This window comes from Chiloscyllium plagiosum, unplaced genomic scaffold, assembly GCF_037043375.1.
Source record: "Chiloscyllium plagiosum isolate Xiang-an unplaced genomic scaffold, Cpla_swu_hap1 HiC_scaffold_25, whole genome shotgun sequence".
Taxonomy (NCBI): Eukaryota; Metazoa; Chordata; class Chondrichthyes; order Orectolobiformes; family Hemiscylliidae; genus Chiloscyllium; species Chiloscyllium plagiosum.
In genome coordinates this window covers 24,672,429-24,698,485 of record NW_028270163.1, presented here as the reverse complement: position 1 = coordinate 24,698,485, position 26,057 = coordinate 24,672,429, and the positions used below count along the sequence as shown (strand labels likewise).

Here is a 26,057-nt window from a genome sequence, read left to right as displayed (position 1 = left end):
GACTATACTTTCCATTATTGCTATTTCAAAATTATGTACTAATTACATGAAATTTATCATGCTTGAAAGCTTTAAAGACAACACGCTGCCACTACGGAATGGAAAAAGTATCAGTGGTTTGTCCTTAACAGTCTACAATCTATATCAAATGATTTACAGGACAGCAAGCATAATATACCCAAAATTTACTGGTAGTACAAAGTTACATAGGGAAATAAGTGATGAGGCTGCAAAAGGATGTAAACAGTTTAATTTATTTTGTAGCTGGAGTAACAATGTGGAAATATATTAAGCATTGGTAGGCAAAAAAGAAATTGTCCTTGTACACAAGCAAAATTACTTCAAAAGATAGTACAAACATTGCAACAAATTGAACATTAGCCTTTATTGCAAATAGGATTGGCATAAAAGATCAAAGTTATGCTGCTACAATGGGTTTTGTGGAGATTATACCTTGTATACAATTGTGGCTCTGTGGGAGGAGTGAGTTGCCCTGCACGAAGAAAGTGCGCCAGGGATCTCTATTCTAAGAGATGGAGAGCTAATCCTAATCATGTACATAAAACTTAAGGGGCTCATATATGCCACAAAACCATTTCCCCTGATTGGCGTGTCTAGAACTAGTGATCACAGTTTCAAAATAAAGCTTCAGCCATTTTTGAATCAAGTCAAGGAGAAAAATGAGGGTTGCAAATCTTGCAACTCTTGATCCAAAAGGCAGTGGATGCTTATTTAATTATGGCACATCCAAGACCGAATTTGAAAATGTATTGATCTCAAAGAGAATCAAGGAGCTTGGAGATAGGACGGGAAAAGAAAATTGAACAAGATCAGCCATGATCGTCAGAACAGTTTGAGGGGCCATTTCCGCTCTTCATCTTGGCATCTTAAGTATGGACTGCTTATTATAAACATGCATCAAGAGAGCATGAGATCAAATAAATTTTAGGGGCAAGAGCTAACTCTCATTCAGGAACACGTTTTTAGATCAAAAATTGTGAACAATTTCCAAAACGTCATTCAGATGATTTCATAGCTGAAATTATTTTCTTACAAGTCAACAGCTGAGTGATGTTTTCAATTATACATCTTTGATACAAAGTCTGCAAATGACAGGTCCAATATTACACAATAATTAGAATGCCCACATTTTAATAATGGGGTGGGGGGGTGGGTAGGAAAGAAGTCAAGCCTTATGACTGGGATTCTGCTACCAATGAAATTAGAAGATTTCCATGTGAAACAAAGATTGAAATTGTTTCAAGTCATTCGCACTTGTCAAGCTTTTTCTGTTCTTTCTTCAATATACATCTTCAAGTTTCACTATCCTTCAAACACTATCCCTAATCTTCTCTTGACATTAGGCAAATCCAGCACAAAGTATGTTTTTGCCAAAAATGGGTTTAGAACTAAATTCAGTCAGGTGGAAGAGGAAAACAAATTCTGTCTACAAACTGATTTCACTCCCTCATGATATCATCTTCCATCAAGATATTTGATAATTATCTGCAGATATAATATTTTAAGCACACACAAAGGAGTCAATCTAGTTGGATTTAATCAAGTAATTTGAACAAATAATCAACTGGAATCCCTACAAGATCCCAAGCGCAATGCTCTTTTCAAGAAAAAAGAAGAATGACTTCACCAGGCTACTTAAGTACTCTGAATGATGCCGTAGGGGATCAGCACTCCAACCAAAATAGACCTGCAAGAAAAACCACCTTGACCACTATAAACTGATTTCAAAATCGCAAAGAAAATTAAATTGAAAATTAGCAACTGCTATTGTAGCAGCGTTAGGACGAAACAGAGCAAGTTGAAAACTAGTATACTGCGATTCTGCTGTAACTTGATCATAGGGTCCACACCAAAAGAGTGCGTTTAGTTTGGTAAATTTAATGCTCCATCAGCAAGCCTCCACATTTGTGGAGTTTCAATGTTTACTCTATGACTATAGTCTATAGAAGGTATACTCCTTGGCATTGGGCAGCACTGCTCATGTCTCCACATAACTGCAAAAGGGGTTAATCTAAAAGACATTAGCCAGGAGATTCAGCTCAACTCCATAGATATGGGAGCACAAAGACAAGGGTGGTACAGACCATCACATTGAATGCTAATTCAGGTACAGCACAGATAGTTGCAACCAGTTAATGGGTTGCCAGACAAACATGTGGAAAAGTTAAGTTTGAGGGGACAGGAAACCAGAAGTCGGGTGTAAGAGGACAGGGCTGAAAATGTGTTGCTGGAAAAGCGCAGGTCAGGCAGCATCCAAGGAACAGGAGAATCAACGTTTCGGGCATAAGCCCTTCTTCAGGCATTAGGGCTTATGCCCGAAACGTCGATTCTCCTGTTCCTTGGATGCTGCCTGGCCTGCTGCGCTTTTCCAGCAACACATTTTCAGCTCTGATCTCCAGCATCTGCAGTCCTCACGTTCTCCTGTAAGAGGACAGGGTGTCAGTAATGATGCATGTTTTCATGTTCAATTGACTGGCCCATAGGATGTTACCTACGTTATATCTAGGCCCTTTCAAAGAGCACCAAATTAGGAGTCAGATTAAAAAGACATTACCAATTCATAAAGCTTCAACTCGGATAGGAAAAATCCAAACATATAGAGCAAAGCTGTCAACAAACATATGCCCAAAAAACTAGCATTTTTTCATTTCTTCACATTTACTGCTGACTTCTGCCAAGGTGTAGAAAGTTCTAAGTTGTGTTGCACTTAGAGTTGATTTTTTGTTAGCTTTCTACTAATTGCAGCAATTCTTCTCAGTAAGTGGTGACTGAGCTCATGAGTAGCTCAGTCTCAATATTATCATAACTGGATAGAAATAAGGGGATTGCATCTTTTCATTTTAATATTACATCTGAAACCAACTTTGTTGGTCTTGATAGGGTATCAATATTCAAATATGCATTCATATAGTCATTACCCAATTTGGCTTCAAACATTGAACCAGCATAGCGTGGATCCACTGTCGGCCACAATTTTCACATTGAAATATCTGTTTGGTGAAAATTCAAAAATTAACCATTTCATGACATTTGTTGGAATGCCATGAGCTTTTGACACATGTTCACCACTTATTGACAAATGTGTGAACATTTGTACATTCCCTCTGATGCTTAAGATTTTTTTCCCCAACTTAAATTGTCACACTATCCTTACTATTGGTCATTCTCGTCAGTTCTCTTCAGTTACATTTCAAGGTCAATTAAGATGTCTAGTCAAAAGGGATTCAATGACTGTCTTTGGTCATTCCCAACTCTCATGATAGGTGCACAGGGCAATTCTTAAATGAATGAGATGGCCTTCAGTGGTTTACTGTCTGAAATGTTTAACATTTGGTTGAATTTCATTGAAATCAGTCTTCTAATCATTGGATTAGACATTTCAGAACTGACACGGGAGACAATGTTGATCAAGTGAGTCAGCTTGTCTTAGTCAGTGGTGTTATAGAAAAGGTCAATCTCGTCTTTCAATGCTTAAATTCAGACACAGTATGTTTTCTTCTCAAGTGTCCTCTGGAGATCATTTTTAAATACAGCCATCTCAGTTTGTAAAACTTTCTCCACTGGATCCATGTAAAATCTTCAATTCAGTTCTCAAAGCACAAGTAACTGTTCTTGCATAACATGTTAAGTGCACAATTTTCACAGATAGAACCAGCTTTTTCTTGAAAATGCACTGAATCAATAAAACTTGCAGCAATGCATAGTAATGTAGAAAGTGCTCTCAGATCCCCACTGTGATCAAAGTCACTCAGTCCCATTAAATGTTTAATTCAGAAAATTATTTTTGAATCTGTACTCCCTGAGGTTCAAGCACTGATATAGAATTAACATTTTTAGAAAGCTTCATTTCAGGCTGCATAGGTACTGTGTAGGGCAAATAAAGGTTGTCACAGAAGTTACTCACTTCACAAAATCTTTACCATGATATGCCAAGACATTTAGCTTTTCACAAAACTTCCAATCACTCCAGGTTATTAGTAATCAGTTTGCTCTGGCACTTAATGTTTTGTCAATTTCCAGTGTATTCAATGTACAATCTTGGCATAAACCAAAATAACATGCAAGAAATACCACAAAGCTTCCAGATCTTTCTTGTGCTCTTCGACTGCCATGATAGAACTATGGTGTGGAGGTGCCAGTGTTGGATGCAGTGCAAAGTCAAAAGTCACAAGATACCAGATTATAGTCCAACAGATTTACTTGAAATCACAAGCCTTCGGAGCACCTTCATCACTTCAACCTGGTGTCACCTGACTTTTGACCATGACAGACAAGTTCCCTGTGGAAGATTTTCTTTGCGAGTAGTAGATTTTCTGGCTCCCTGATTAGTTCAAAATATAGTGTGAATAATTAGCATACTTGTTCCAATGTACAGCTAAATGTCTAGCATTTTAACCTGCCATCATATTCCTAAAACTTCCCAAAGCAGCTCAAAGTCATGACACATTTTGGTGCATAGTCCAAACCTCATGTCTAAAGCAACAAGGGCAGGATTACCCTTTAAAGACTTCGTTTCCTCAGTAGACTTAGTCCTCAGACTAGAGAATGATGTTCTAAGTCTGCCATGGCTTAAGTTGCTTTGGCATTTTTTGCACCTGCCAAAGAAAAGCACAAAAGCACTCTTGGTCTATTCTGACCACACGGTGATGCATTCTATGCTCATCACAAGGTTGAAGATGTCATTAAATATTCTATGTTCAGCTCTGAACTTGTAATTCCTGTACAAATCATTGATAAAATAGAAAATATTGAATTAATATCCTTAGAAACCTTGGTCATTGCCTGGGAGTAGGCTCAAATTGAACTCTTCCTGTCCGTACAATCCGATTTCAGAGTAGAGTGAGGTAATGGAAAAGCACAGGTCAGGAGAGCACGCGCGAGAACAGATATTGGGATCTGTATTGGAACATCCTTGTTCAACTCTAATTATGATTGGGAATAGATCACTTGATTTATTGTCACATGGATTGAGATACAGTAAAAAGTATTGCTTTGTATGCTATCCAGACAAATCATACCTTACATAAGTACAACAGGGGCCTAGAATAGAATGCAGAATATACGATCACAGCTGCAGTGAAGGTGCAGAGAAAGATCAATTTCAGTATCGAAGTCCATTCCAAACATTTGGTCATGACGCAAAGGAGCTGGTGTTGGACCGGGGTGAAAAATGTTATAGTCCAGGTATATTTGGAAGCACTAGCTTTCCAAGTGCTGCTCCTTCTTCGGGTAGCTGTCAGACTCTAACCTCACACCTTTAATGCAGTGCCTGAGCTGAGATGTCACTTTTTGTTATAAAACAAAGTTATCTTGAGAAAATGACTTGAAACTAGTTCTGGGATTTACATGTTAATTAACCAAAATCTGCAACCCATTCTAAAAGACCAAAGACTTAACAGCAATCTCGGTTTGTTCAGTACCTATATATAGTTTCAGTTGCACGACACTGATCTTTTGCTATAAATTCTGTGTCTTATCCCATTCCACAGCTACCTGATGAAAGAGCAGTGCTCCGAAAGCTAGTGCTTCCAAAATAAACTTGGACTATAACCTAGTGTTGTGATTGTTGACTTTGTCCGAAGTTTGGTAACAGCAGGAATAAGCCATTATTCAATATGTTGGTGCATGTTTTTGAACTTTGCAATCTTCTGTCAAAATGGAAGAGAATGCAAGAGTTATAACTGCAGTAGAGAGGTTTTATTTTCCTGAGGCAACACTAAGTACAGACACCGGTTTGCGAGATCATCCTGGACACTGGTACAGACAAGAGAAGTCTATTTCATGGCATTATTTCTGCACCAGCTCACCAAATGAAGTTGACAATGAACCACCACAAACATTTAATTTCTAACTCTACCCCGGCATCTGGGTTTTTATTCCAGTGGAAACAACTTACAAGAAATCCAGACAATTATGCCATAAACATCTTTTGCACGAGAATTAAATGAAGTATTACAGACTTCAAACTATACTTCTGAACTCGTTTTAGGTCCAAACACTGCAACAACCCACTCCTTGTTATACTTAGTTTCCACCAACATTCCCCTCTGGTTCACAAGATTTTGAAGTTTCCTTGATTTCTCCAGGAACCGAACCAAACCAAACCAGACTGTACCAAGTTCTTGAATTCACAAATCCTAGGATCATTACATTAGCATTCAAACGTAGTGACCTGTAAGCTCTAAAGAGCTTACTACCCTAGACACCTCCCTGCAAGCACAGATCTCACTGCTTGTTTGATTCAGGATTTCAAATCAAACATTTTTTGTTAAATGTCTGTTAACATAAAGCATTCAGAACAAAACAGACAAACTGGCGGACAAATAGAGGGCAATGAATATAATCTTGTAGCTATTACTGAGACCAAATTACAAGGACAGCAAATCTAGGAATTACATTAAGGGATATTTGACCTTTCAGGAAGGCAGAAGGGAAGGAAAATGGTAGGAGGGGGTAGCACTGTTAAGAGAAGAAATGAAGATAGTTGAGAAAAAGATGATCTAGGCTCAGATGTCAAGTTCATTTGGATGAAGGTAACTAACACCAAGGCAAAGAACACATTGGGGGTTTATACACTACTCATACCAAACAATAGCCACAGGAAAGGTGTAAAATTAATAAAGATAACAGACTAATAATTATGAATGATATCAATGTTCACATTGTTTTGGTCAATTGAGTTGTAAAGGATAGCCATGGCAACAAATTCAGAGTACATTCAGGACATTAATATGCCATGGAGTCAACTAGGAAACAGGCCATCCTGGTAATGAGCAAAGAGGGAAGTCTGACTATCTTTACCTCTGTCATTATTAAAGAAGCTGTGACCATAATAGGAGAGAATTTGATATTCAGTTTGAGTAGAAAAAATGGGCTGGAAACAACTAACTTAAAAGGAAATTACAATGCATCAAGGATAGTGAGAGCCAAGTTGGACTGGGTAACTACATTACCAGAAATGACAATAGGCATTCATGATTCTCAGCAAAAAAAAACCCAGTAAGCAGGAAAGATTCTACAGGAGGGATAAATCGACCATGATTAAACCAAGGAAGTTAAGGAGAGTATTAAGTTGAAAGAAAAAGCACAGAGGCCAAAGTTAGTGATAGCCCAGAATCCAGCAAAGGACTAAAAAGATAACGTCAGAAAATAAACTACAAGGACAAACTAGTAAGGAATACAAAAATTCACAGTATAAACATAAAAAAGGATGGAATGGGATCCACGTGAATATAAGTGCTTTAGAAAAGGAAACTGTGGGAATGATTATGAGGAACAAACACTGTGGAAGAGTTAAACAGATATTTAGTATCAGTCTTTACCGTGAAGGGTACTTGGAAAATCCTATTTGATAGCAAAAAAATTGAAGGGGAGAAATTAAGTCTCACCATCACTCGGGAAGTAGCATTCGAAAGACTAAATGGGACTAAAGGTAGAGGTCCCCTAGTCATTGCATCCTAGGATCTGAAAGAGATTGCTCCACAGTGGATACATCGATTGTAAATTACCAAAAATCGTTGAATTCTGAAGAACCAGAGGATGGGAAAACTGCCAATGTAACACGTCAACAATTAGTGTAACGTCTATTAGGTTTTAACAGGAATAGACCATTTAACCCTCTGATGCTGTTCCAACAAGGGCTGATTTCTGGCCAAACACCATACACCTGCCTTTAGCCCATGTTCCTCAATAACTTTTCAGCAACAAAAATTCATATCAAATTTAAAATCAACTGATACAGTATCCACTGAAGTTTGCAGCAAAATTCCAAGTATCGCCCTGTGTGTAGAACTGCTTCCCAATATCTCGTTAACAGTCCATCCCTCATGTTTGGACTCTGCTCTGTTATTCGAGAATCCCCAAACAGTGGAGATAGTTTATCTACCATACCTTTTCCAGTTAACTTCAATTAGAATATCCCTTAACCTAAATTCTAGAGAAAACAAGCCTAATCAGTCTAATTTCTCCTCAAAACTTAGTCCCTTAAATCTAACTATCATTCTTGTGAACCTCCATTGTACTCCCTCCAATGCCAAACAATCCTTCCTAAGATGCAGTGCCCAAATAAGGTCTCAGTATTCCAAGTTGGGTCTAGCAAGATAACTTCAGGATCCTTGCACTCCAGTCCTCCATGCAAAAACACCAACATTCCATTAGCTTCCTTGATATGGAACTTGACTTAAGGCTAATCTGGATTATTTTCTGCACCAGGACAAATTTAAGTCCTTTGTAAAGAAAAATGTATTGTCTGAGGTGGTGTGACAAAATGGTCGACTGTGCCGAATGAGGGCTCCAATCACTCTGGAGGTGTAGGTGTGAAGCCTGCTGGTGCCAGGTGTGATTGTATTTGGTCATTAAAATGCTTTGGACAATTGAGCTGTTACATTCAGACATTTAGGACAGCATAGTGGCCCAGTGGTTAGCACTGTTGCCTCACAGCACCAGAGACCTAGGTTCAATTCAAGCCTTGGGTGACCATCTGTGTGGAGTTTGTATATTCTCCCTGTTTTTTTTTTTTAGATTAGATTAGATTACTTACAGTGTGGAAACAGGCCCTTCGGCCCAACAAGTCCACACCGACCCGCCGAAGCGTAACCCACCCATACCCCTACATTTACCCCTTACCTAACACTACGGGCAATTTAGCATGGCCAATTCACCTGACCTGCACATCTTTGGATTGTGGGAGGAAACCGGAGCACCCGGAGGAAACCCACGCAGACACGGGGAGAACGTGCAAACTCCACACAGTCAGTCGCCGGAGGCGGGAATTGAACCCGGATCTCTGGCGCAGTGAGGCAGCAGTGCTAACCACTGTGCCACCGTGCCGCCCACAAACCTGTGTTGGCATAGGTTTCCTCCAGGCACTCAGGTTTCCTCCCATGGTCCCAAGACATGTAATTTAGGTGGACTGACTATGCTAAATTGCCCAGTGTCCATCAATGGGCAGGCTATGTGGATTAGTCTTGGTTAATGCAGGTTATCGGGATAGGGTGAACAGAGTATTGGTGCAGGATCATTCGGCCAAATCGCCTCTTTGTGAATTGTACGAATTCTATGATTCTAAACATTTACAGACAAAAACTACCCTGTGCAACTACAGGCCAAAACATCACAATGCAATTTAGGGGCGATGGTGCAGTGAAAACATCACTGGACTCATAATCCAGTCAGCCAGGTTAATGATCTGGGGACATGGGTTTGAATCCCATCATGAGGAATAGTGAATGCAAATTTCCTGAAGAATCTGCAATAAAGAGCAGCCTACCGGTAACAGTGTAACCATTGTGTATTGTCATAAAACCGTCTGGTTCACTAACACCCTTCAGGACAGGATGTCCACCATCCTTACCTGGTCTGGCTTGCATGTGACTCCAGACCCACAGCTGTATTGCTGATTCTTAAAAGGCCTCTGTCAATTAGGGATGGGCAAGAATTACTCACCGAGCCAGCAAGGCGCACATCCGCTGATCTAACTAAACCACCTCAACCAGGAAAGAAAGACATGACATCCCTTGCTGGATTTTTTTCCCATGTTTAGATGGGACAACTGCCTGGATAAGTGGAGCTCCAACAACACAAGAAGCTTGACACATCAAGGATAAAGACTGTGGACACAGGAGCAGAAATTGGGTCATTCAACTCATCAGGTCTGCTCTGCCATTCATTCATGGCTGATGAAGCAACATAGTTGATTAGCACCACATCCACAAGCATCCACTCCCTCCACCACCAGCACTCAGTAGCAGTACAAGATGCACTGCAGAAATTCAAAGATCCTCAGACAGCACCTTCCAAAGCCACGATCATTTCCATCTCGAAGAACAAGGGCAGCAGATAAATGGAAACATCACCAGCTGCCAGTCCCCCACCAAGTCACTCATCATCCTGACCTGGAAATATATTGCCACTCTTTCAGTGTCACTACACCAAAATTCTAGAAATCCTTACCTAATGGCATTGTGGATCAACCCATGCAAGTGAATAGCAGTGGTTCAAGGCAGCATCGCACCACCACTTTCTAATGGACAATTAGTGATGGGCAATAAATGCTGGCTGGCCAGCAAGGCTCACCTTCCACAAAATGGAATTTAAAAATTTCCAACTGACCTTACTGAACAAGTACCCCTTGAAACATTTTAAGTTTGCTTCTAAGCAAGTTTTAATAGAGGTTGCACAGAGAAATTTGGTAAACAACTGCAAGTTTATAAAAATGTATGAATCTGATTTCATAATGCAGAACTGCATTTTTTTTCTAAACCAACCTCCTTGGATGTGTTATCACACCCTGAAGTGCAATTTCAACCCATTCTTCCTAAAACCACTGAGACCCTTAATACCTAACCTTAAACTTATACAATTAGATGAAAGGATCCAGTCACCATTGGTATCCATATGGATTAACAAACTTTTCTCGTAAGGATATGAGCGTGAAGATGGCAGAGATCCTTTCCTAAATTAGAGACAATAAAACCTGCAGATGCTGGAAGCCAAAGTAGACAGGGAGGAGGCTAGAAGAACACAGCAAGCCAAGAAGCATCAGAGGGTGGAGAATTCAATGTTTTGGGAGCAACCACACCTCAACAAGTTGGAACTGTCATCAGGATATCCATCCACTTGCACATCTAATCTCCAAAACCATTACCAGAACCAGAACCAGCAAGTACAATATCCCAATACTTGATGCAGAAAAAGGTCAGGTTTTGACAGGTGAGAAATTATGAACCTGACATCCTTAGCAATGAGATATAACAGCTAAGGCTGGACTGAATTACACTCTTAGCCAAGAAAAACACTGTGCCCATGAAGCTTGCCTCAGTCAAGAGATTCTCAGCATAGGAATGAGTAGGGTGGAGCCAGTAAACCATCACAATTTCCAGACTTCACAAGCCACAAAGAACTCATGAAAGTTTATAAACCAGATGCGGAAAAGATTCACCTCTACAAATTACAAGACACTCTGAATAAAGCGCAGTTATGATTTAAGCTACTGGTTAGTAACCCCAATGCTCAACTCAATCACCAGCAAGGACTGAACATTACAATCAGATTCTGTGCATCAGCAAGCACAGTCAATAGAACCAGCAAATATCCATTGGTTTCCTGCAACAGCAACAGCCTTAGCTTGGAAGACTTACTCTTCGCATCTCTTGAACATACTGCTTCCAAGAAAAATTGCAGTGACAACTGTGTACATCAACTGACACCAATCTACACCGAAAATGGAGTGTGACAGCCATCCAGGACATTTCATATTGTCTTTCATTCTCCTAGAATTAACAAGCATTTGACCAAAAAAGTTTTGTGTTCCCCACAGTTACTCCCTGCAGACCGTAAAACAGTGAGCAACAGTGTGTAGCAAGTGCATGGGAATGAGGTTGTATCAGTAAGTACAAAAAGCAAGCTGAAAATCGAACAAGGTCCACAGCGAATATAAAGAAAGCAAGAATGAACTCAAGCGGGGAATTAGAGCACGGGGGCCATGAAACAACCTTGGCTCGTAGGGTTATACAGAATCCCAATGCCTTCTATACATGCATTAAAAATAAAAAGGGTAACGAGGGAGAAGGAGGACCACTGAAAGATAAAGGAGGGAATTTGTGCTTAGAAACAGAGGATGTGGGTAAGACCCAAAATGAAGACTTAGCATTGCTGTTCACCCAGGAGAAGGATATGGAGGATAGTGAGATTGATGCAGAGCCTGCCAATATGCTTGGGCATTTTGAGATCAAAGAAATGATGTCAGGTCCCTTGCAGAGCATTGAGGAGCATACGTCCCCAGGGTCTGATGGAACCTAACCCAGGTTTTTGAGAGGCAAGAGAGGAGATTGCTGGTGCCTTGACCTCTTTAGCCACTGAAGGGGTCCCAGAGGACTGGCAAATAGCTAATGATTTTCTGCTGTTCAAGATCAATAGGTATAATCCAGGAAACTATAGATCACTAAGTCTCACATCAGTGGTCGGGAAGCTATTGGAGAGAATTCTTAGGGATAGGATTTACACACATTTGGAAAAGCATGGCCTAATTAGGGACAGTCATCACACCTTATGAACTTGACAAAGGTGACTAACATGGGGAGAGCAATGGATGGTGCCCACTCAATGAATTTACAAAGGCTTTCAACAAGATCCCTCATTATAGGGGCTCATCGACAAGATTAAGACACATGGCATCCATGGTGACTTAGCCATGTGGATTCAGAATTGGCTTGCCCACAGAAAGCAGAGGGTAATGATGAAGGGTGTTTCACAGGCTGAAGGTCAGTGACTAGTGGTGTTCCACTGGGATCTCTGCAGTTTGTGATACACAAATAACTTGGATTAAAAAAATAGTTGGGTGGCTTAAGTTTGCATACGATACAACGATCAGTGGAGTTGGGGAGTGTGTGTAGAAGGTCATCAAACAACACAGCAGGATTAGATCAGTTGCAAATATGGATGAAAAAAATAGCAGATGGAGTTTAATCTGGCTAAGTGTGAGGTACTGCATTTTGGGAGATTAAATGTTAAGGAAAAGTACACAGTTAATGGTAGCACCCTGAACAGCAGTGATATACAGGGAGGTTTGGAGTTCAAGTCCAGAGCTCCCTCAAAGTAGCCAAGCAAGTAGCTACGGTGGTAAGGAGGTATATGGCATGCATGCCTTTAGTCATTGGGGAACTAGGTACAAGAGTCAGGATGGAATGTTGCAGCCTTAAGACTTTGATTAGGCAACATTTCTATTGCATTCAATCGACAGGAAGAATGTGGAGGCTTTGGAGAGAGTGCAGAAAAGATTTACCAGGATGCTGCCTGGACTAGAGGGTATGAGCTCTAATGAGAGGCCAGAAAAGCTCGGTTTCTATTCTAAGTTTCTATTCTAAGGAGCGATGGAAGCGGAGGGGACACTTAATAGAAGTCTATAAAACTATGACAGGCATAGATAGGGTTGACTACCTGAATCTCACCCTCCCCCACCCCCTAGAGTTAAAATATCTAATACTAGGTCATTAGTTTAAAGGAGAAAGGGGGAAGTTTAAAGGCGACGGGAGGGGCAAGTTTTTTTTTTACATAAACATAATGGTAGGAGTCTGGAACCCATTGCCAGGGGTGGTGGTAGAGGCAGATAAGATGGGGCATTTAAGAGACTTTTAGATAAGCATGAGAATATGCAAGGAATGGAGAGATATGCACCAAGGGCAAGCAGAAGGGACTAGTTTAATTTGGCATCACGTTCAGCACAACATTGTGGGCCAAAAGGCTCGTTCCTGTGCTATACAGTTCTATATCTTATGTTCAGAAGTTCCACTTGCAGGGGACTGGATTTAACTCAGACAGAAATACCCAGGATTAACTGAAACACCAGATTAACACCTTTCCCATAATGCTCGGCTTTGATGTTCAGTACAGCAACGACAACATAAAAACCAGCATTCCATCAGATATCATTTTGTTAATAACAGAAATTCGATTAACATTGTCCCGTAATGCTGATCAGAGTTAAACTATTGTTTTACTTACTATTCTCTGCCTCTCCCTCCTTTTCCAACGTAGATGTGCATTGGCTGCTGCCATGGCCTCAATAACAAAAGTTGTAGTCATATAGCTATAAGGGATAAAATGTTGAAGGCCAGGTTAGGGTCAAAATGGTAGCAGTTTGTCTGTAACAAAACAGGCTAGACTTAACGTTTCTTTTTCTGCACCTGCACAGCAATTCTCACCAATCAACTAGAAACCATGAGTAGTTTCTCACACATGGGGGGTATAGATTTATGCAAAATTTGTTCCAGTTTGGAAGAAGTGATCCCTAAACTAATCCAACTTCTACAAAATCCACTGAAAACGAAGGCAGTGTTAAAATTCTAATGCTATAACTAACATTAAAAAAGCTAGCGATTCAAGTGTCCACACATTCCCATTTTGAAACCTAATAGGGTGTGTTCAAATGATCAATACCACTATGCAGAGTTAAAATTAAATTACCATTATGTTAGTCAACTCAAGCCATAGAGAACTTATTTAAAGTCTGCATAGCAAAGATACGAACTATGAATCTGATGCTTGTTTCAACACGTGCAAGTTTCATATTTAGAAGTTCATAAATTCACAGCTCTAACCATTCAGCACTCAGTGATCAGTGTGAACACTAACATCAAATTACAAATCCAAAATAGATCATGGGCCTTAAATGGAATGGCTCAACAAACATGGATACTTCTAACATAAGGTTAATTCATTGACAAATTGGCTTGATTGGCTTGTACATTTCTTCTAAAGGCTGAAGAAAGTCACACAATCATTTGTCATACAGTGGACAACTCATTAGTTGGCTGTCTATGGTCAGTCCTCCAGATTAATTACATTCCCTACAATATGGAAACAGGCCCTTCGATCAACAAGTCCACACCAACCCTCCGAAGATTAACCCACAGAGACCCATTCCCCTAGCCAGTCGCCAAAAGCTGGAATCAAACCCAAGTCCCTGATGCTATGAGGCAGCAGTGTAAACCACTGAGCCACCCAATCTGTGTGAAAATGTTAGGTTAACTGAAAGGCCTTCATTGGAAGGTGAAGTGAACATGCTTTGAGGACCAGCATTACTTTTATGGGTCAATAGCACAAACGTTCACTTTGATTAAAAAAAATTAGTAAGATCTTGCTATTACAAATATTGTTTGTGCTGACCATTGTTCTTTTTCCTGTTTGGTATTAAATAAATTGGTTTGGACATTTATGGCTTGACAGAGATGAGTCCAAGTGGTGGCAGTCATTTCCCAGTTATTTGAAATATTGACTAGGCCTATGGTCAAACCTTAAGTTTCACTGTTCATCTGGACAGGAGGTAGACTCAATAGAAAATCAAAAAACCCAAATATTAAGTCTCCAAACAGGCAATCAATGCCATGAAATTAAAGCCAAAGCAAACAGATGTAGGGCACAATAGATTCACAAAACAATTTACAAAATATCCTCTAAATCTGTGAGGCCTATCAAAGACCTATCTCGTCAAAGGCGGAGCAAAGGCTCAACACTGGTAGACAAGAGCACAGGCAATGCTGTGAACTGATAATATTTGGGCTGTGACGAACCTAAGACACTACACGTGTAGTGTCTCCCATCTGTTGTCCTTCTCTAACCAAAACAAACAGATCCCGTGTGGATGTTTGGTAAGGTAAAGCTTGGTTGCTTTTTTCCGTATTTATGCAATCTCTTTGTAATTTTGAGCAGAGGGGATGGAGGCTAGGGCAGTTGCATGCTCCTCTTGCAGAACGAGAGGGGTAAGGGTCACCACTGGTGTCCCTGCTGACTCTGCCTGCGAAAAGTCCAGCTCCTCTCAGACTGTGTTAGGGAACTGGAGATCATTCAGGAGGGTGACAGGGTGATAGAGAGAAGTTACAGGGAGGCCATCATACCTAAGTTACAAGGTAAAGATAGCTGGGTGACTGTTAGGAGAGGGAAAGGGAAGAGGCAGACAATGCAGGGACACCCTGGGGCCATTCCCCTTGATGCTAAGTATATTGTTTTGGATACCTACTGGGGAAAGCCATAACGGCCAGCCTTCTGGCACTGACCTGGCTCTGTGGTTTTGGAGGTGTGGGGGGAGGGGGGAAATCGAATTGGAGTGCAACACTGACAGGAGATTCAATTGTGAGCAGAACAGACATGAGTCTCCCGATGACCTGTTGCCTCCTGGGTGCCAGAGTCAGGGATCTCTTTGATCATGTCTACAGGATTCTTAAGGGGGAGGAAGAGAAGTCACAAGTCGTGGTATACATTGGCGACAGAGGTAGGGAAAAGGATGAGGACCTGAAAAGAGAATATAGGGAGTTGGGTTGGAAGCTAGAACAAACAGTTCTAACCTCAAGATTGCTACTGGTGCCACATGCTAGTGAGGCTAGGAATAGAGAGTGAGTGCAGATGAACATGTGGCTGTTGCGCTTGTGTAGGAGGGAGGTCTTCAGATAGGTGGATTAGGACATGTTTGGACAAGGTAGGACCTGTGCACGAAGGACAAGTTGAAACAGAATTGAAGGGGCACCAATATCTGGTTGGGAGGCTTGTCAGAGCTCTCCAGGAGAGTTTAAGATAGTTTGGTAGGGGGGGGGGGGGGGGGGGGGGGGGGGGGGGGTGTGGGAGAAGGTGGGAACCTGAGCTACAGACCAGATGATGGAGTGGGTCGTGAACTGACAGATACAGCATGCAAAGAGTCTGAGGAGGGATAGACAGGGCAGAGGTACAGTCAATGTAACAGGTTCAAGTGTGGATATTGTAACCCAAGATGCATCAGGAATAAGGAAATGAAATGAACTTAGTCCCAAGTACTGATCCATGCTCCATGTTATGGATATTATCAAGACTTCAATATCACAGAGGCGGGGGGGGGGGGGGGGGGGAAAGAAGAGAGAGAGATAGAGAATTACAATGCGATTAGGCAGGAACTGAGATGTCTAAGTTTGGAACAAATGTTCTCAGGGAAATGGCAAATGTGAAGGCTGTTTAGGAAGCACTTGCTGATGGTACTGGACAGGTTTGTCCCACTCAGGCAAGGAAGGGAAGGTGAATTGAAAGAACCATGGGGGACAAGTGACATGGAACACCTAGTCAAAGAGGAATAAGGAAGCTTACTTAAGGTTGAGGCAGCGAGGATCAGGCAGGGCTCTGGAGGGTTACAAGTTAGCCAAGGAACTAAATAATGGACTTGGGAGAATGAGAAGAGGGCATGGATAAGCTTTAGTGGGTAGGATTAAGGAAAACCCCAAGGCATTCTGCACTTAGGTGAGGAACAAGAGGATGGCCAGAGTGAGGGTAGGGCTGATCAGGAATAGTGGAGGGAACTTGCCCCTGGAGTTGCTGGAAGTAGGGGAGGTCCTTAATGAATACTTTGCTTCAGTAGTCACTACTGAGAGGGACCTTGATGTTTGAGGACAGTATGAAACATACTGATATGCTAGAACAGGTTGATGTTGAGGAGGGTGTGCTCAAAATCTTGAAAAACACCCTGGGCCAGACAGGATAGACCTTAGGTTACTACAAGAAGCAAGGGTAGAGATTGCTGCACCTTTGGCAATGATCTTTGCATCCTCACTGTCCACTGGACTAGTGCAGGCAAATATGGCAAATGTTATGCTCTTGTGCAAGTCAGTGAATGGGGTAATCCTGGCAATTATAAACCCAGTCAATCTTGTCTGTGGTGTGCAAAATATTGGAGAGGTTTCTGGGAAACAGGGTGAACGATTACAAGGAAAACCAGTGTCTGATTACAGATAGTCAGCATGGTTTTGTGAGGGGCAGGCATTCAAACCTTATTGAATTCTTTGAGGATGTGACTAAACACATTGAACGTAGAGCAGTGGATGTGGTGTACATGGATTTTTAACAAGGAGTTGGATAAGGTTCCCCACAGTAGGCTCATTCTGGAAGTAAGGAGGCATGGAATACAGGGAAATCTAGTTGCCTGGATACAAAGTTGGGTGGCCCAAAGACGACAAAGGGTGGTGGTAGATGGTAAGCATTTAGTGTGGAGCTGGTGGCTAGTGATGCACCATAGGGATTGGTTCTGGGGCCTCTGCTCTTAGTGATTTTATAAAATTATAAATTAGAGAAGGAAGCAGAAGGGTGATGCTGAGGACAGAAAGGTTGGAGGTTTGCGGATAGTGTAGAGAGCTGTTGTAGGTTCCAATGGGACATTGACAAGAGGCAGAACTGGGCCGATAAGGGGCAGATGGAGTTCAACTGGAAAAAAAGTGTGAAGTAATTTGTTTTGGAAGGTCAAATTAAAAGCAGGATTCTTGGCAGTTTGGGGTATCAGAAGGCTCTTGGGATCCATGTCCATAGATCCCTCAAAGTTGCCACCCAAGTTGGAGTTGTTAAGAAGGCATATGGTGGGTTGGCTTTCATTAGCAGAGGGGTTGAGTTTAAGAGTCCTGATTAGACCACAATTGGAATACCATGTTCAGTTTTGGCCACCTCATTATAGACAGGATGCGCAAGCTTGAGAGGATGCAGAGCAGATTTACCAGGATGCTGCCTGGACTAGAAGGTACGCCTTGTGAAGAAAGGTTGCAGGAGCTCGGGCTTTTGTCATTGGAGAGAAAGGAGGAGAGGTGACTTGACAGGTGTACAGGATGACGAGAGTCATAGATAGAGGATATCCAGACACTTTTTCCCAGGGTGGACATGGCTATCATGACAGGTCATAAATTTCTTCCAATTACCTTAAAGTTAAGGAGATGTCAGGGGTAGGTTCTTTACACAGTGGTGGGTGCATGAAATCCACTGCCAGCAGTGGTAGTTGAGTCAGATACATTAGGGACATTTAAATAACTCTTGGATAGGCACATTTAACATAGTACAATGAAGATTATGTATGTTCACCTTATTTTATAGGAGAATAAAAAGCCAGCACAATAGTGAGGGGGAAAACACCTGTTCCCTGTAGCATTCTCTGCATAATTTTACTAAGTTTATCTGGAAGGCAACAGTGAGGTTTTGAAGAACATGGACAAAATGAATAAAAAGCATCTATTCCCCTCAAAAGTGCCAATAAAAGCAATCAATTTGAGTGAAAGACAGGAGAAAACTTAAGCAAAACCTTTTTTCACCCAGAGGGTGGTTTGGGTGGAATGACTTTGGGAATGCACTGCTTGGGAGGATAGTTATTGGAAACTACAGCTTTTTGAAACTACCTGGATGAGCACTTGTAGCTTCAGAACTTAGACTACTATATGTTGCAGCATAATTTTTAATGTACAGACTCAACGCACTGAAGGGTCTCTTCTTAACTGTAATGATTACAAGGGCACATTAAATACCTACAAGGGCTCAGTGAACTGAATGCCTGTGTTTTTAAGGCATGGCTTGACTGGAGTTTAAGTAAATAGAAGAGGAAGAAAAACCCTACATGCATGTTTGGTAATAATTTCAGAAATACTCAAAAAACAGGCTTAACTTTACAAATAATATTAAATCAAGTAGGTTGGAGATAAAAGTTACATTTTCTTCAGAGAAAAAGATCTCTGGAGCAGGTTTCAAGAGGCCAAAATGACTGCCTCATATGCCACAATGATAGCAAAACTAGCTAAGCATGTTGCACATCCCCAACTTGCTGAATTTCCTGAAGGACTGGACAGGAAGTCCAGACTGGAATCTTGTAAATTTCTTCAAATTAATCTGGATTTTTAGTCTTGTTAGAGATGAAATGGTTTTGGACAGGTTGCATTCTGATGTACAATGTTACAGACGCATGAGACAATCTAAGTGGATTGGTGGTTCTTGTCCACTTGTGTTGGTTCATTTTCATGAAAAGAAAACAAAGAAATAATTCATTTTGTGCAGACAAAAATTTATTTTGGTTCAAATTCTCACCAATATCAAAAGGAAAAATAATGTCAAACTTGCACCACTCCCCAACACAGTTATCACAAGATCCAACACTGCTCTATTATTTCTTGGTTCACCATATCTCAAAGATGTCCATGCACCTTATCTTAACAGCAAATTCATTTAATACAATTAGGTTATACAATCCACAAAGTCTCACATTTTAAGTAAATTGATCTGAAATAGCCTAACAAACCACCTAGTTTGAGAAATGATTGAATTTTTAAAAAAATCACAGCAGAACAAGCTCCTAAGACTGGTTGGAGTGTCTTTCTCTAAAAAGGAGAAATACAGCCTGACTATTACAGGAAGTTCTTCAAATTTCCATATCTGAATTGACTTTTGGGATGCAGGAGATCGGGCAACTAGCTGAGCGGGAGAAATACCAGGAAAGGTATGAAGAAATTGCATTGTCAGCCATTTACATTGCTGCTTTCTCTTGAGGCAGCAACCAGATCAATGGCACCAAGACTGGCACTGTTGAAGCACAGGTGAGCAGAAGGGACGAGAGACTATATCGTCAGGTGCACAGACGGGAATGTTTGGTGGTGAGACTCAAGGATTGTGTATTGTCTCCCTGGTGTCAAGGTCAAGGATGTTTGAGCACAGGATATTCTGAAAGGGGAAGGACAATAGCCAAAAGATTCTTGTCCATATTGGTAACAATAACATTGGCAGGAATTTAGACTAGGTCCTACAAAAGGGAGTTCAGGAAGTTCGGTAGGAACGTTAAAAACTGGACTTCTAGAGCTGTAAAATTGGGAGTATTTCCTGCGCCAAGTGTCAGCAAGACTAGGAATAGGAAGATAGTATAGCATGTCTCGAGATTTGGTGTAGGAGGGAGGGTTTCAGCTATGAGGATCATTCTGGGGCAGGGATGTACAAGGAAGAAGGGGTGCACCTAAACTGGAAGGGCATCAAAATTCTGGTAGGGAGGTTTGCTAATGCCACTCTGGTGTGACAGGACACAGGAACCACAGCAAAGTAACCAAGGAATCAGGGTCTCGGGCCAGTAAAACGAGGAAGAACAAACTGAGAAGTTGAATATGGTCTGAGAAGTTGTCTCAGCTTTGTGTTTTGGACAGTTTCACGTTTCTGGTGCAATAGAGATGGATATAAAACAGATGGGGAAGGTGTGTTACTCATAAGGAAGAATATCACAATTGTACTGAGGGAGGGCACCTGAGAGGGCTCATCTGGCGAGGTCATCTGGGTAGAGCTCAGGAGTAGAAAGGATGCAATCCATTGAGATTGTACTACAGGCTTCCCAACAGCTAGCAGGTGATGGAGGAACAGATGTGGACAGATTGTGAAAAAAAAAACCAATAGAGTGGGTGATTTCCCCTAAAATAGGAGAGACTCAATTCTTGCCATGGCTTAGATGGTGTGGAGGAGGTTGTTAGGAGTGTCCAAGACAGCCTTTTGAAAACAAAAATGTAAGCAACCCAACTGAGAAAGGGGCCATATTATGCCTGATATTGGGCAATGCGCTGGCCAAGTAATCGAAGTTGCAGATGGGGAATGTTTCATGAACAGTGACCATAATCGTATTGGTCAATATTGGTCAACTTCAGTTTGTTCTTCCTCGTTTTACTGGCCCGAGACCCTGATTCCTTGGTTACTTTGCTGTGGTTCCTGTGTCCTGTCACAGAGTGGCATTAGCAAACCTCCCTGCCAGTTTTAACTTAGTTCAGAATAAAGGACAAGAGGAGCCTTCAGGTGAAAGAATAAAATTGGGGCAAGGCTAACTACGACAATATTAGCCAGGAACTCTAATGTAAATTGGGACTGCTTTGACAGTAAATCCACAGCTGGCATGTGGGAATTTTATAAACCCAGTTAATTGGAGTTCAGGACAGCATGTTTTCATGAAAGTGAAAGAAAAGGATGACAACATTCAGGAACCTTGGATAACAATTGAAGGTTTAGTCAAAAAAGGAAACATACTCAAGATTTAGGAAACTGAACACAGAGCCCTCAAAAGGAATACAAAGACTGCAATGAAAGATTAAAGAGGCAATGAAACATATTTGGAAAATCCCAAGGCATTTTTTTTAGACAAAGTGCAAGAAGGTAGCTAGGGAAAGGATTGGTCCACTCAAGGACAAAAAGGAGCCAGAGAAATTAGGTGAAGTTCTTAACGAACACTTGATATTAGTATTCACAGAAGACAAGGATGGTGAGCTTTGGGAGGGGTACGTCAATATTCTCTGGCACGTCAACAAAAAAAGTACGTTGGTTGTTTAAAAGAATTCCGATAGGCAAGTTCCCAGAATCTGATGGGAATCTGGAGAGTGGCAGCTGAGGAAATTGCTGGGGCCTTGTTGGAAATCTTTGTATCCTTTTTAGTCACAGGTGGGGTCCCAGTGGAGTGGAGAACAGTTAACATTGTTCCTTGGTTTAAGGGCAACAGGAATAACCTAGGAAATTACAGGCCAGTTAGTCTTCACTGCTAAGGCAATTATTGAAGATTCTCAGAAATAGGATACATTCATTAGCAATAGGCACAAAGGTTTTATGCAGGAAATGTCGTGCCTGAAACTTGACTTTTTTGGAGAAGTGACAAAGAGGATTGAGGGCAGGCAGGTAGATGTTGACTGTATAGCCTTTAGCAAGGCCTTTGACAAGGTCCATCATGGCAGACTGATACAAAAGATGAAGTCATATGGAAGCCAAGTGAACTGCTAAGATGGTTACAGGATTGGTTTAGGCAGAGAACATAGTAAAGGAGGAAGGTAGCTATTCCAATTGGAGATCTATGACCAATGGTATTCTGAAGGGATCAGTGTTGAAATACATTTACATAAATTACAAACAAAGATTTGAAGAAAAAAGGTAGGTGGCCTGACTTAGGCGTTTGTGAAGATTGGGGGAGCAGTGGATAACGAGAATTGCCCAAGGATACAAACAGGATATGGATAGGCTCAAGATTTGGAGGAGAAATGGTAGATGGAGTTCAACGGGACAAATGCAAGGTGAAGCATTTCAGAAGGTCTAATGCAGGACAGAGGTATATTGTACAGTAAAATTACAGAACTCTTACACGCATAAACATACTGAACGATGTGTACAGGTCCTCAGTTCCTCAAAGGTGGCAACGCAAGTGGATAAGGTGGTCAGGTAGAATATAATATGCTTGCCAGCAGTTATTGGAGCAGAGTATAAATATTGGGAAACCTTGTTGCAGCTGTACAGAGCCGAGTTAAACCACATTTGGAATAGTGTATAGTTCTGGTTGCCATATTAATCAGCAGTCTTGGGAGGCTTTGAAGAGAGTACAGAAAATGTTTAACAAGGTGTTGCCTGGTTTGGAGAGTATTAGCTACAAGGAGATATTGGGCAAGCTTTGGTTCTTACTTGATCAGAAAGAATGAAGGGCAACCTGATAAGTCTACAAAATTGAGACATGGATAGAACATCGATAGAGTCTTTTTCACTTCAGAGTAGAAATGTCACTTACTAGAAGACAGTTTGAAAGTAAAAAAGGTTAAAAAAAAAGGCATTTTTTTTTTAAAACACAGAGGGGGTGGTTAGTGCCTGAAATTGCTGTCAGATGGCAGAGAAGACAGATACAACAACATTTAGTGAGGCATCTTGGCAGAAATATGAGTAGGCAGGGAGCAGAGGGATACAGACAGCTTAAACGCAAAAGACTTAGTTTCGAAAGGAGTCATTTGTCAGCATAGTCTTGGTGGGCTAAAGGGTTCTTTGTTCCGGTCAGTGTCTAATTAGTGGGTAGTATTCAAAAGCAAGGTTCTATCAGTATCATGTGGACAATGTCCCCACAAAACTTATCAGGGAGTACTGCCAAGCCTATAGCCCCTAATTATGCAAAAGTAGGTAGGGCAAGAAAAAAAAGCAGACAAAAAAAGAGCTCAGACAAATCAAGTAAAAGTAATAAGTTTAGAAGAGAGATACACAGGGGGTGGTGGTGATGTTAAGGACATACAAAAAGCCAAAAAATAGAAAAAATTTGACTGGGAAAATTAAAGAAAATCCGAAGATGTTTTAACACGAAGATTTAAGATGACAAAGGTAAGGTTTAGTCCAAACATATGTGGCAACTTGTACAGATGAAAATGTGGGTAGGGTTCTTATGAATTGTTGGTCTCCATATGCACAAAGGATAGGGATGGTACACAGAAGGAGCCCCAAACATTAGGTCACTAAGTACAGGAAGGTGGTTACGTACAGGAAGGACAAACCACCTTTGAGTGAGTTAAGTCACTAGGGCCAGAGGAAATATCCTGGTTGTTAAATGAAGCCAAAGTGGAAATAACAGACGCTTCAATAAGTATTTTCTAATCCTCACTAAATATGGGTAGAGTAGCTAGGATTTGAGGTCTCAATGTTCAGCATTATTCAAAAAGAAAACAGATAGGCCAAAAGAATTACAGGCCAGTCAGTCTGACCTCAGGTGGTGGACAAATTACTGCAACTACTTGAGCTACTTATCACTATTATTTCAAAAGGCATAGTTTAAATCAGGAAGGTTGTTTTAAGAGAAGGCAGTGTCTAATGTAATTGAATTTTCTGACAAAGTGACAAGTCGGGTTGGTGAGGGTAGTGCGGTGGATGTCACCACTGATTTTGGCAAGTTAGGCATTTGACAAGGATGCCAATTGCAGGCCAGTCAGAAAAAAAGCATGTAGAATACAGGGGAATGCATTAAGTGAGATCCAAAATTAGCTCAGGTGATCACAGAACGGACAGTCAACACATTGTGGAAAGGAAACTGATAACAGGGAAATAGCAAACAATTTAAACCAGTATGTTGCATTGGGTCTTTCTGATGGAAAATACTATAAACACTCCAAAGATAACAGACAAGCAACAATGTTAATGGGAGAAAAGATCTTGAAACAAAGACTCCACCAAAATATAAAAGGTTACTAGAACGAAAGGCAGACAAGTTGCCAGAATGAGCCTGTATTTTGATCGAAATATTCACAACTTCTTGGACTCCAGGAGAGTTCCAGTAGATTGGAGAACTACTGGACCACTCCCTTGAAATAATGGAACACACAAAATGAGAGGTTGAGGGGGTAGATAAAATAAGGAACCCTGGCGTGAATGTCATCAAGTCAGGAGGGTGGCAGGACAGATATTTGAGGTGGCAAAGACAGCCTTTCTTCATTGGAGAAAGCATTGAATTTGCAGATAATGATGTACAGGACACTAATTAGGCCTCACCTGAAGTTTTGGATAGATTACAGGGAGGGCATAATTGCTCTAAAGAGCAAGAACACCAATTTACCAGCATGCTGCCGAGCCTTGAAAATTATATCAAAAAGATTGGATAGATGATGCTGGTCTTCCTCTGAATAGAATGGCCAAGGGGCAACTTAACTGAAGTTTACAAAATGACAAGGGGCTTGTAGAGAGTACGTAGGCAAAAAATGGTTTCCCATTGCACTAGAAAAGCAAATACTGGGGAGTGGATAAAAGATTATTAGGGAAACAATTACTAGAGGGACACAAGGAAAAGCTCTCTCACCGACAAAGTCCTGAGTGTCTCAAATTAACTGTTAGTTTAGTAGTAGAAACCCTCAACTCATTCAAAATGAACATGTTTCTGGGGCAGATACACAGTAACCTGCAGGGCGAGACAAAGTGCCTAAAGAGTGGTTTGTTTAAGCCAGTGCAGATACAATAGGCTGAATGGCCTTCTTGCATGCTATGATTGTCTAGTTCTACAGCTCCAAGATCAAAGTGATTTCATCTGATCAGAAGAAAAATGTGGACCCAGGTGAGACTGAAATTTAGACAATTGCCAACATACATCAAGCCAAGTTAATACAATTCTCAAATTTCATTGGCACACAAGGCATTTTGTTCTACCTTGCAAATGCTATTTAGTTAATGCAAACCACCCACTTACAATTATCTCAAAAGGACACAGAATGTACATTTCCCTTTCAATAATGATCAAGAAAAGTGCAATATAAAGGCTTTATAAAATCACAATTCAAAAGATTTGTGCAATGGTTCATTCTGAAAAGTATACACTGTAAAAGACATTGGGGCAGAAAGTGAAGAATAAACAATCAATTAAATATTTCAAGGTTAGATCATATAGAATCAATGGAGAGCTAGCTATTTGGATATAGAAATGGCTTAAAAGTAGCAGACAGTGGTGTCGCAGTGTTGTTTTTCAGATTGGAGGCCTGGAACCACCAGTGTGCCTCAAGGGTCAGTGCTGGGTCCACTGCTTTTTGACTTTATGTAAATTATATGGATTTAAATGTGGGAAGTATGGTTAAAGTTTGCAGATGATACCAAAATTACAGTGGACAACCGAGAAGATTACCTCACTACAACAGAACCTTGATTAGATGGACAAAAGGGCCAAGGAACTTCAGATGAAATGTAATTTACTTAAATGTGCACTGCGGCATTTTGTGAAGGCAAATCATACATTTAAAGATCCTGGGGTGTGTTGCTGAAAAAAAGATACACCCCAGGATCTGAAGTGCAGAGCTTAAAAATGTGTTACTGGAAAAGCACAGCAGGTCAGGCAGCAAAGGAGTCGGAGAAATCGACATTTCGGGCATAAGCCCTTCAAGAATGAGGAGTGTGTGCCAAGCAGGCTAAGATAAAAAAGGTAGGAGGGGGGACTTGGGGGAGGGGCGTTGGAAATACAATAGGTGGAAGGAGGTTAAGGGGAGGGTGATAGG

General features: G+C 41.0%; 1 protein-coding gene across 3 annotated transcripts in view; it reads right to left on the bottom strand.

Annotated features, from left to right (window-relative positions):
- slc38a12 (solute carrier family 38 member 12) overlaps positions 1–26,057 on the bottom strand; it is a 218,135-nt gene that overhangs the window by 163,089 nt on the left and 28,989 nt on the right. For all 3 annotated transcript variants that reach the window (XM_088000518.1, XM_088000519.1, XM_043714560.2), the window contains exon 4: positions 13,522–13,606. In XM_088000518.1, coding sequence (XP_087856644.1) covers positions 13,522–13,606 — 85 coding nt within the window. The remainder of the gene's footprint in view (positions 1–13,521; positions 13,607–26,057) is intronic.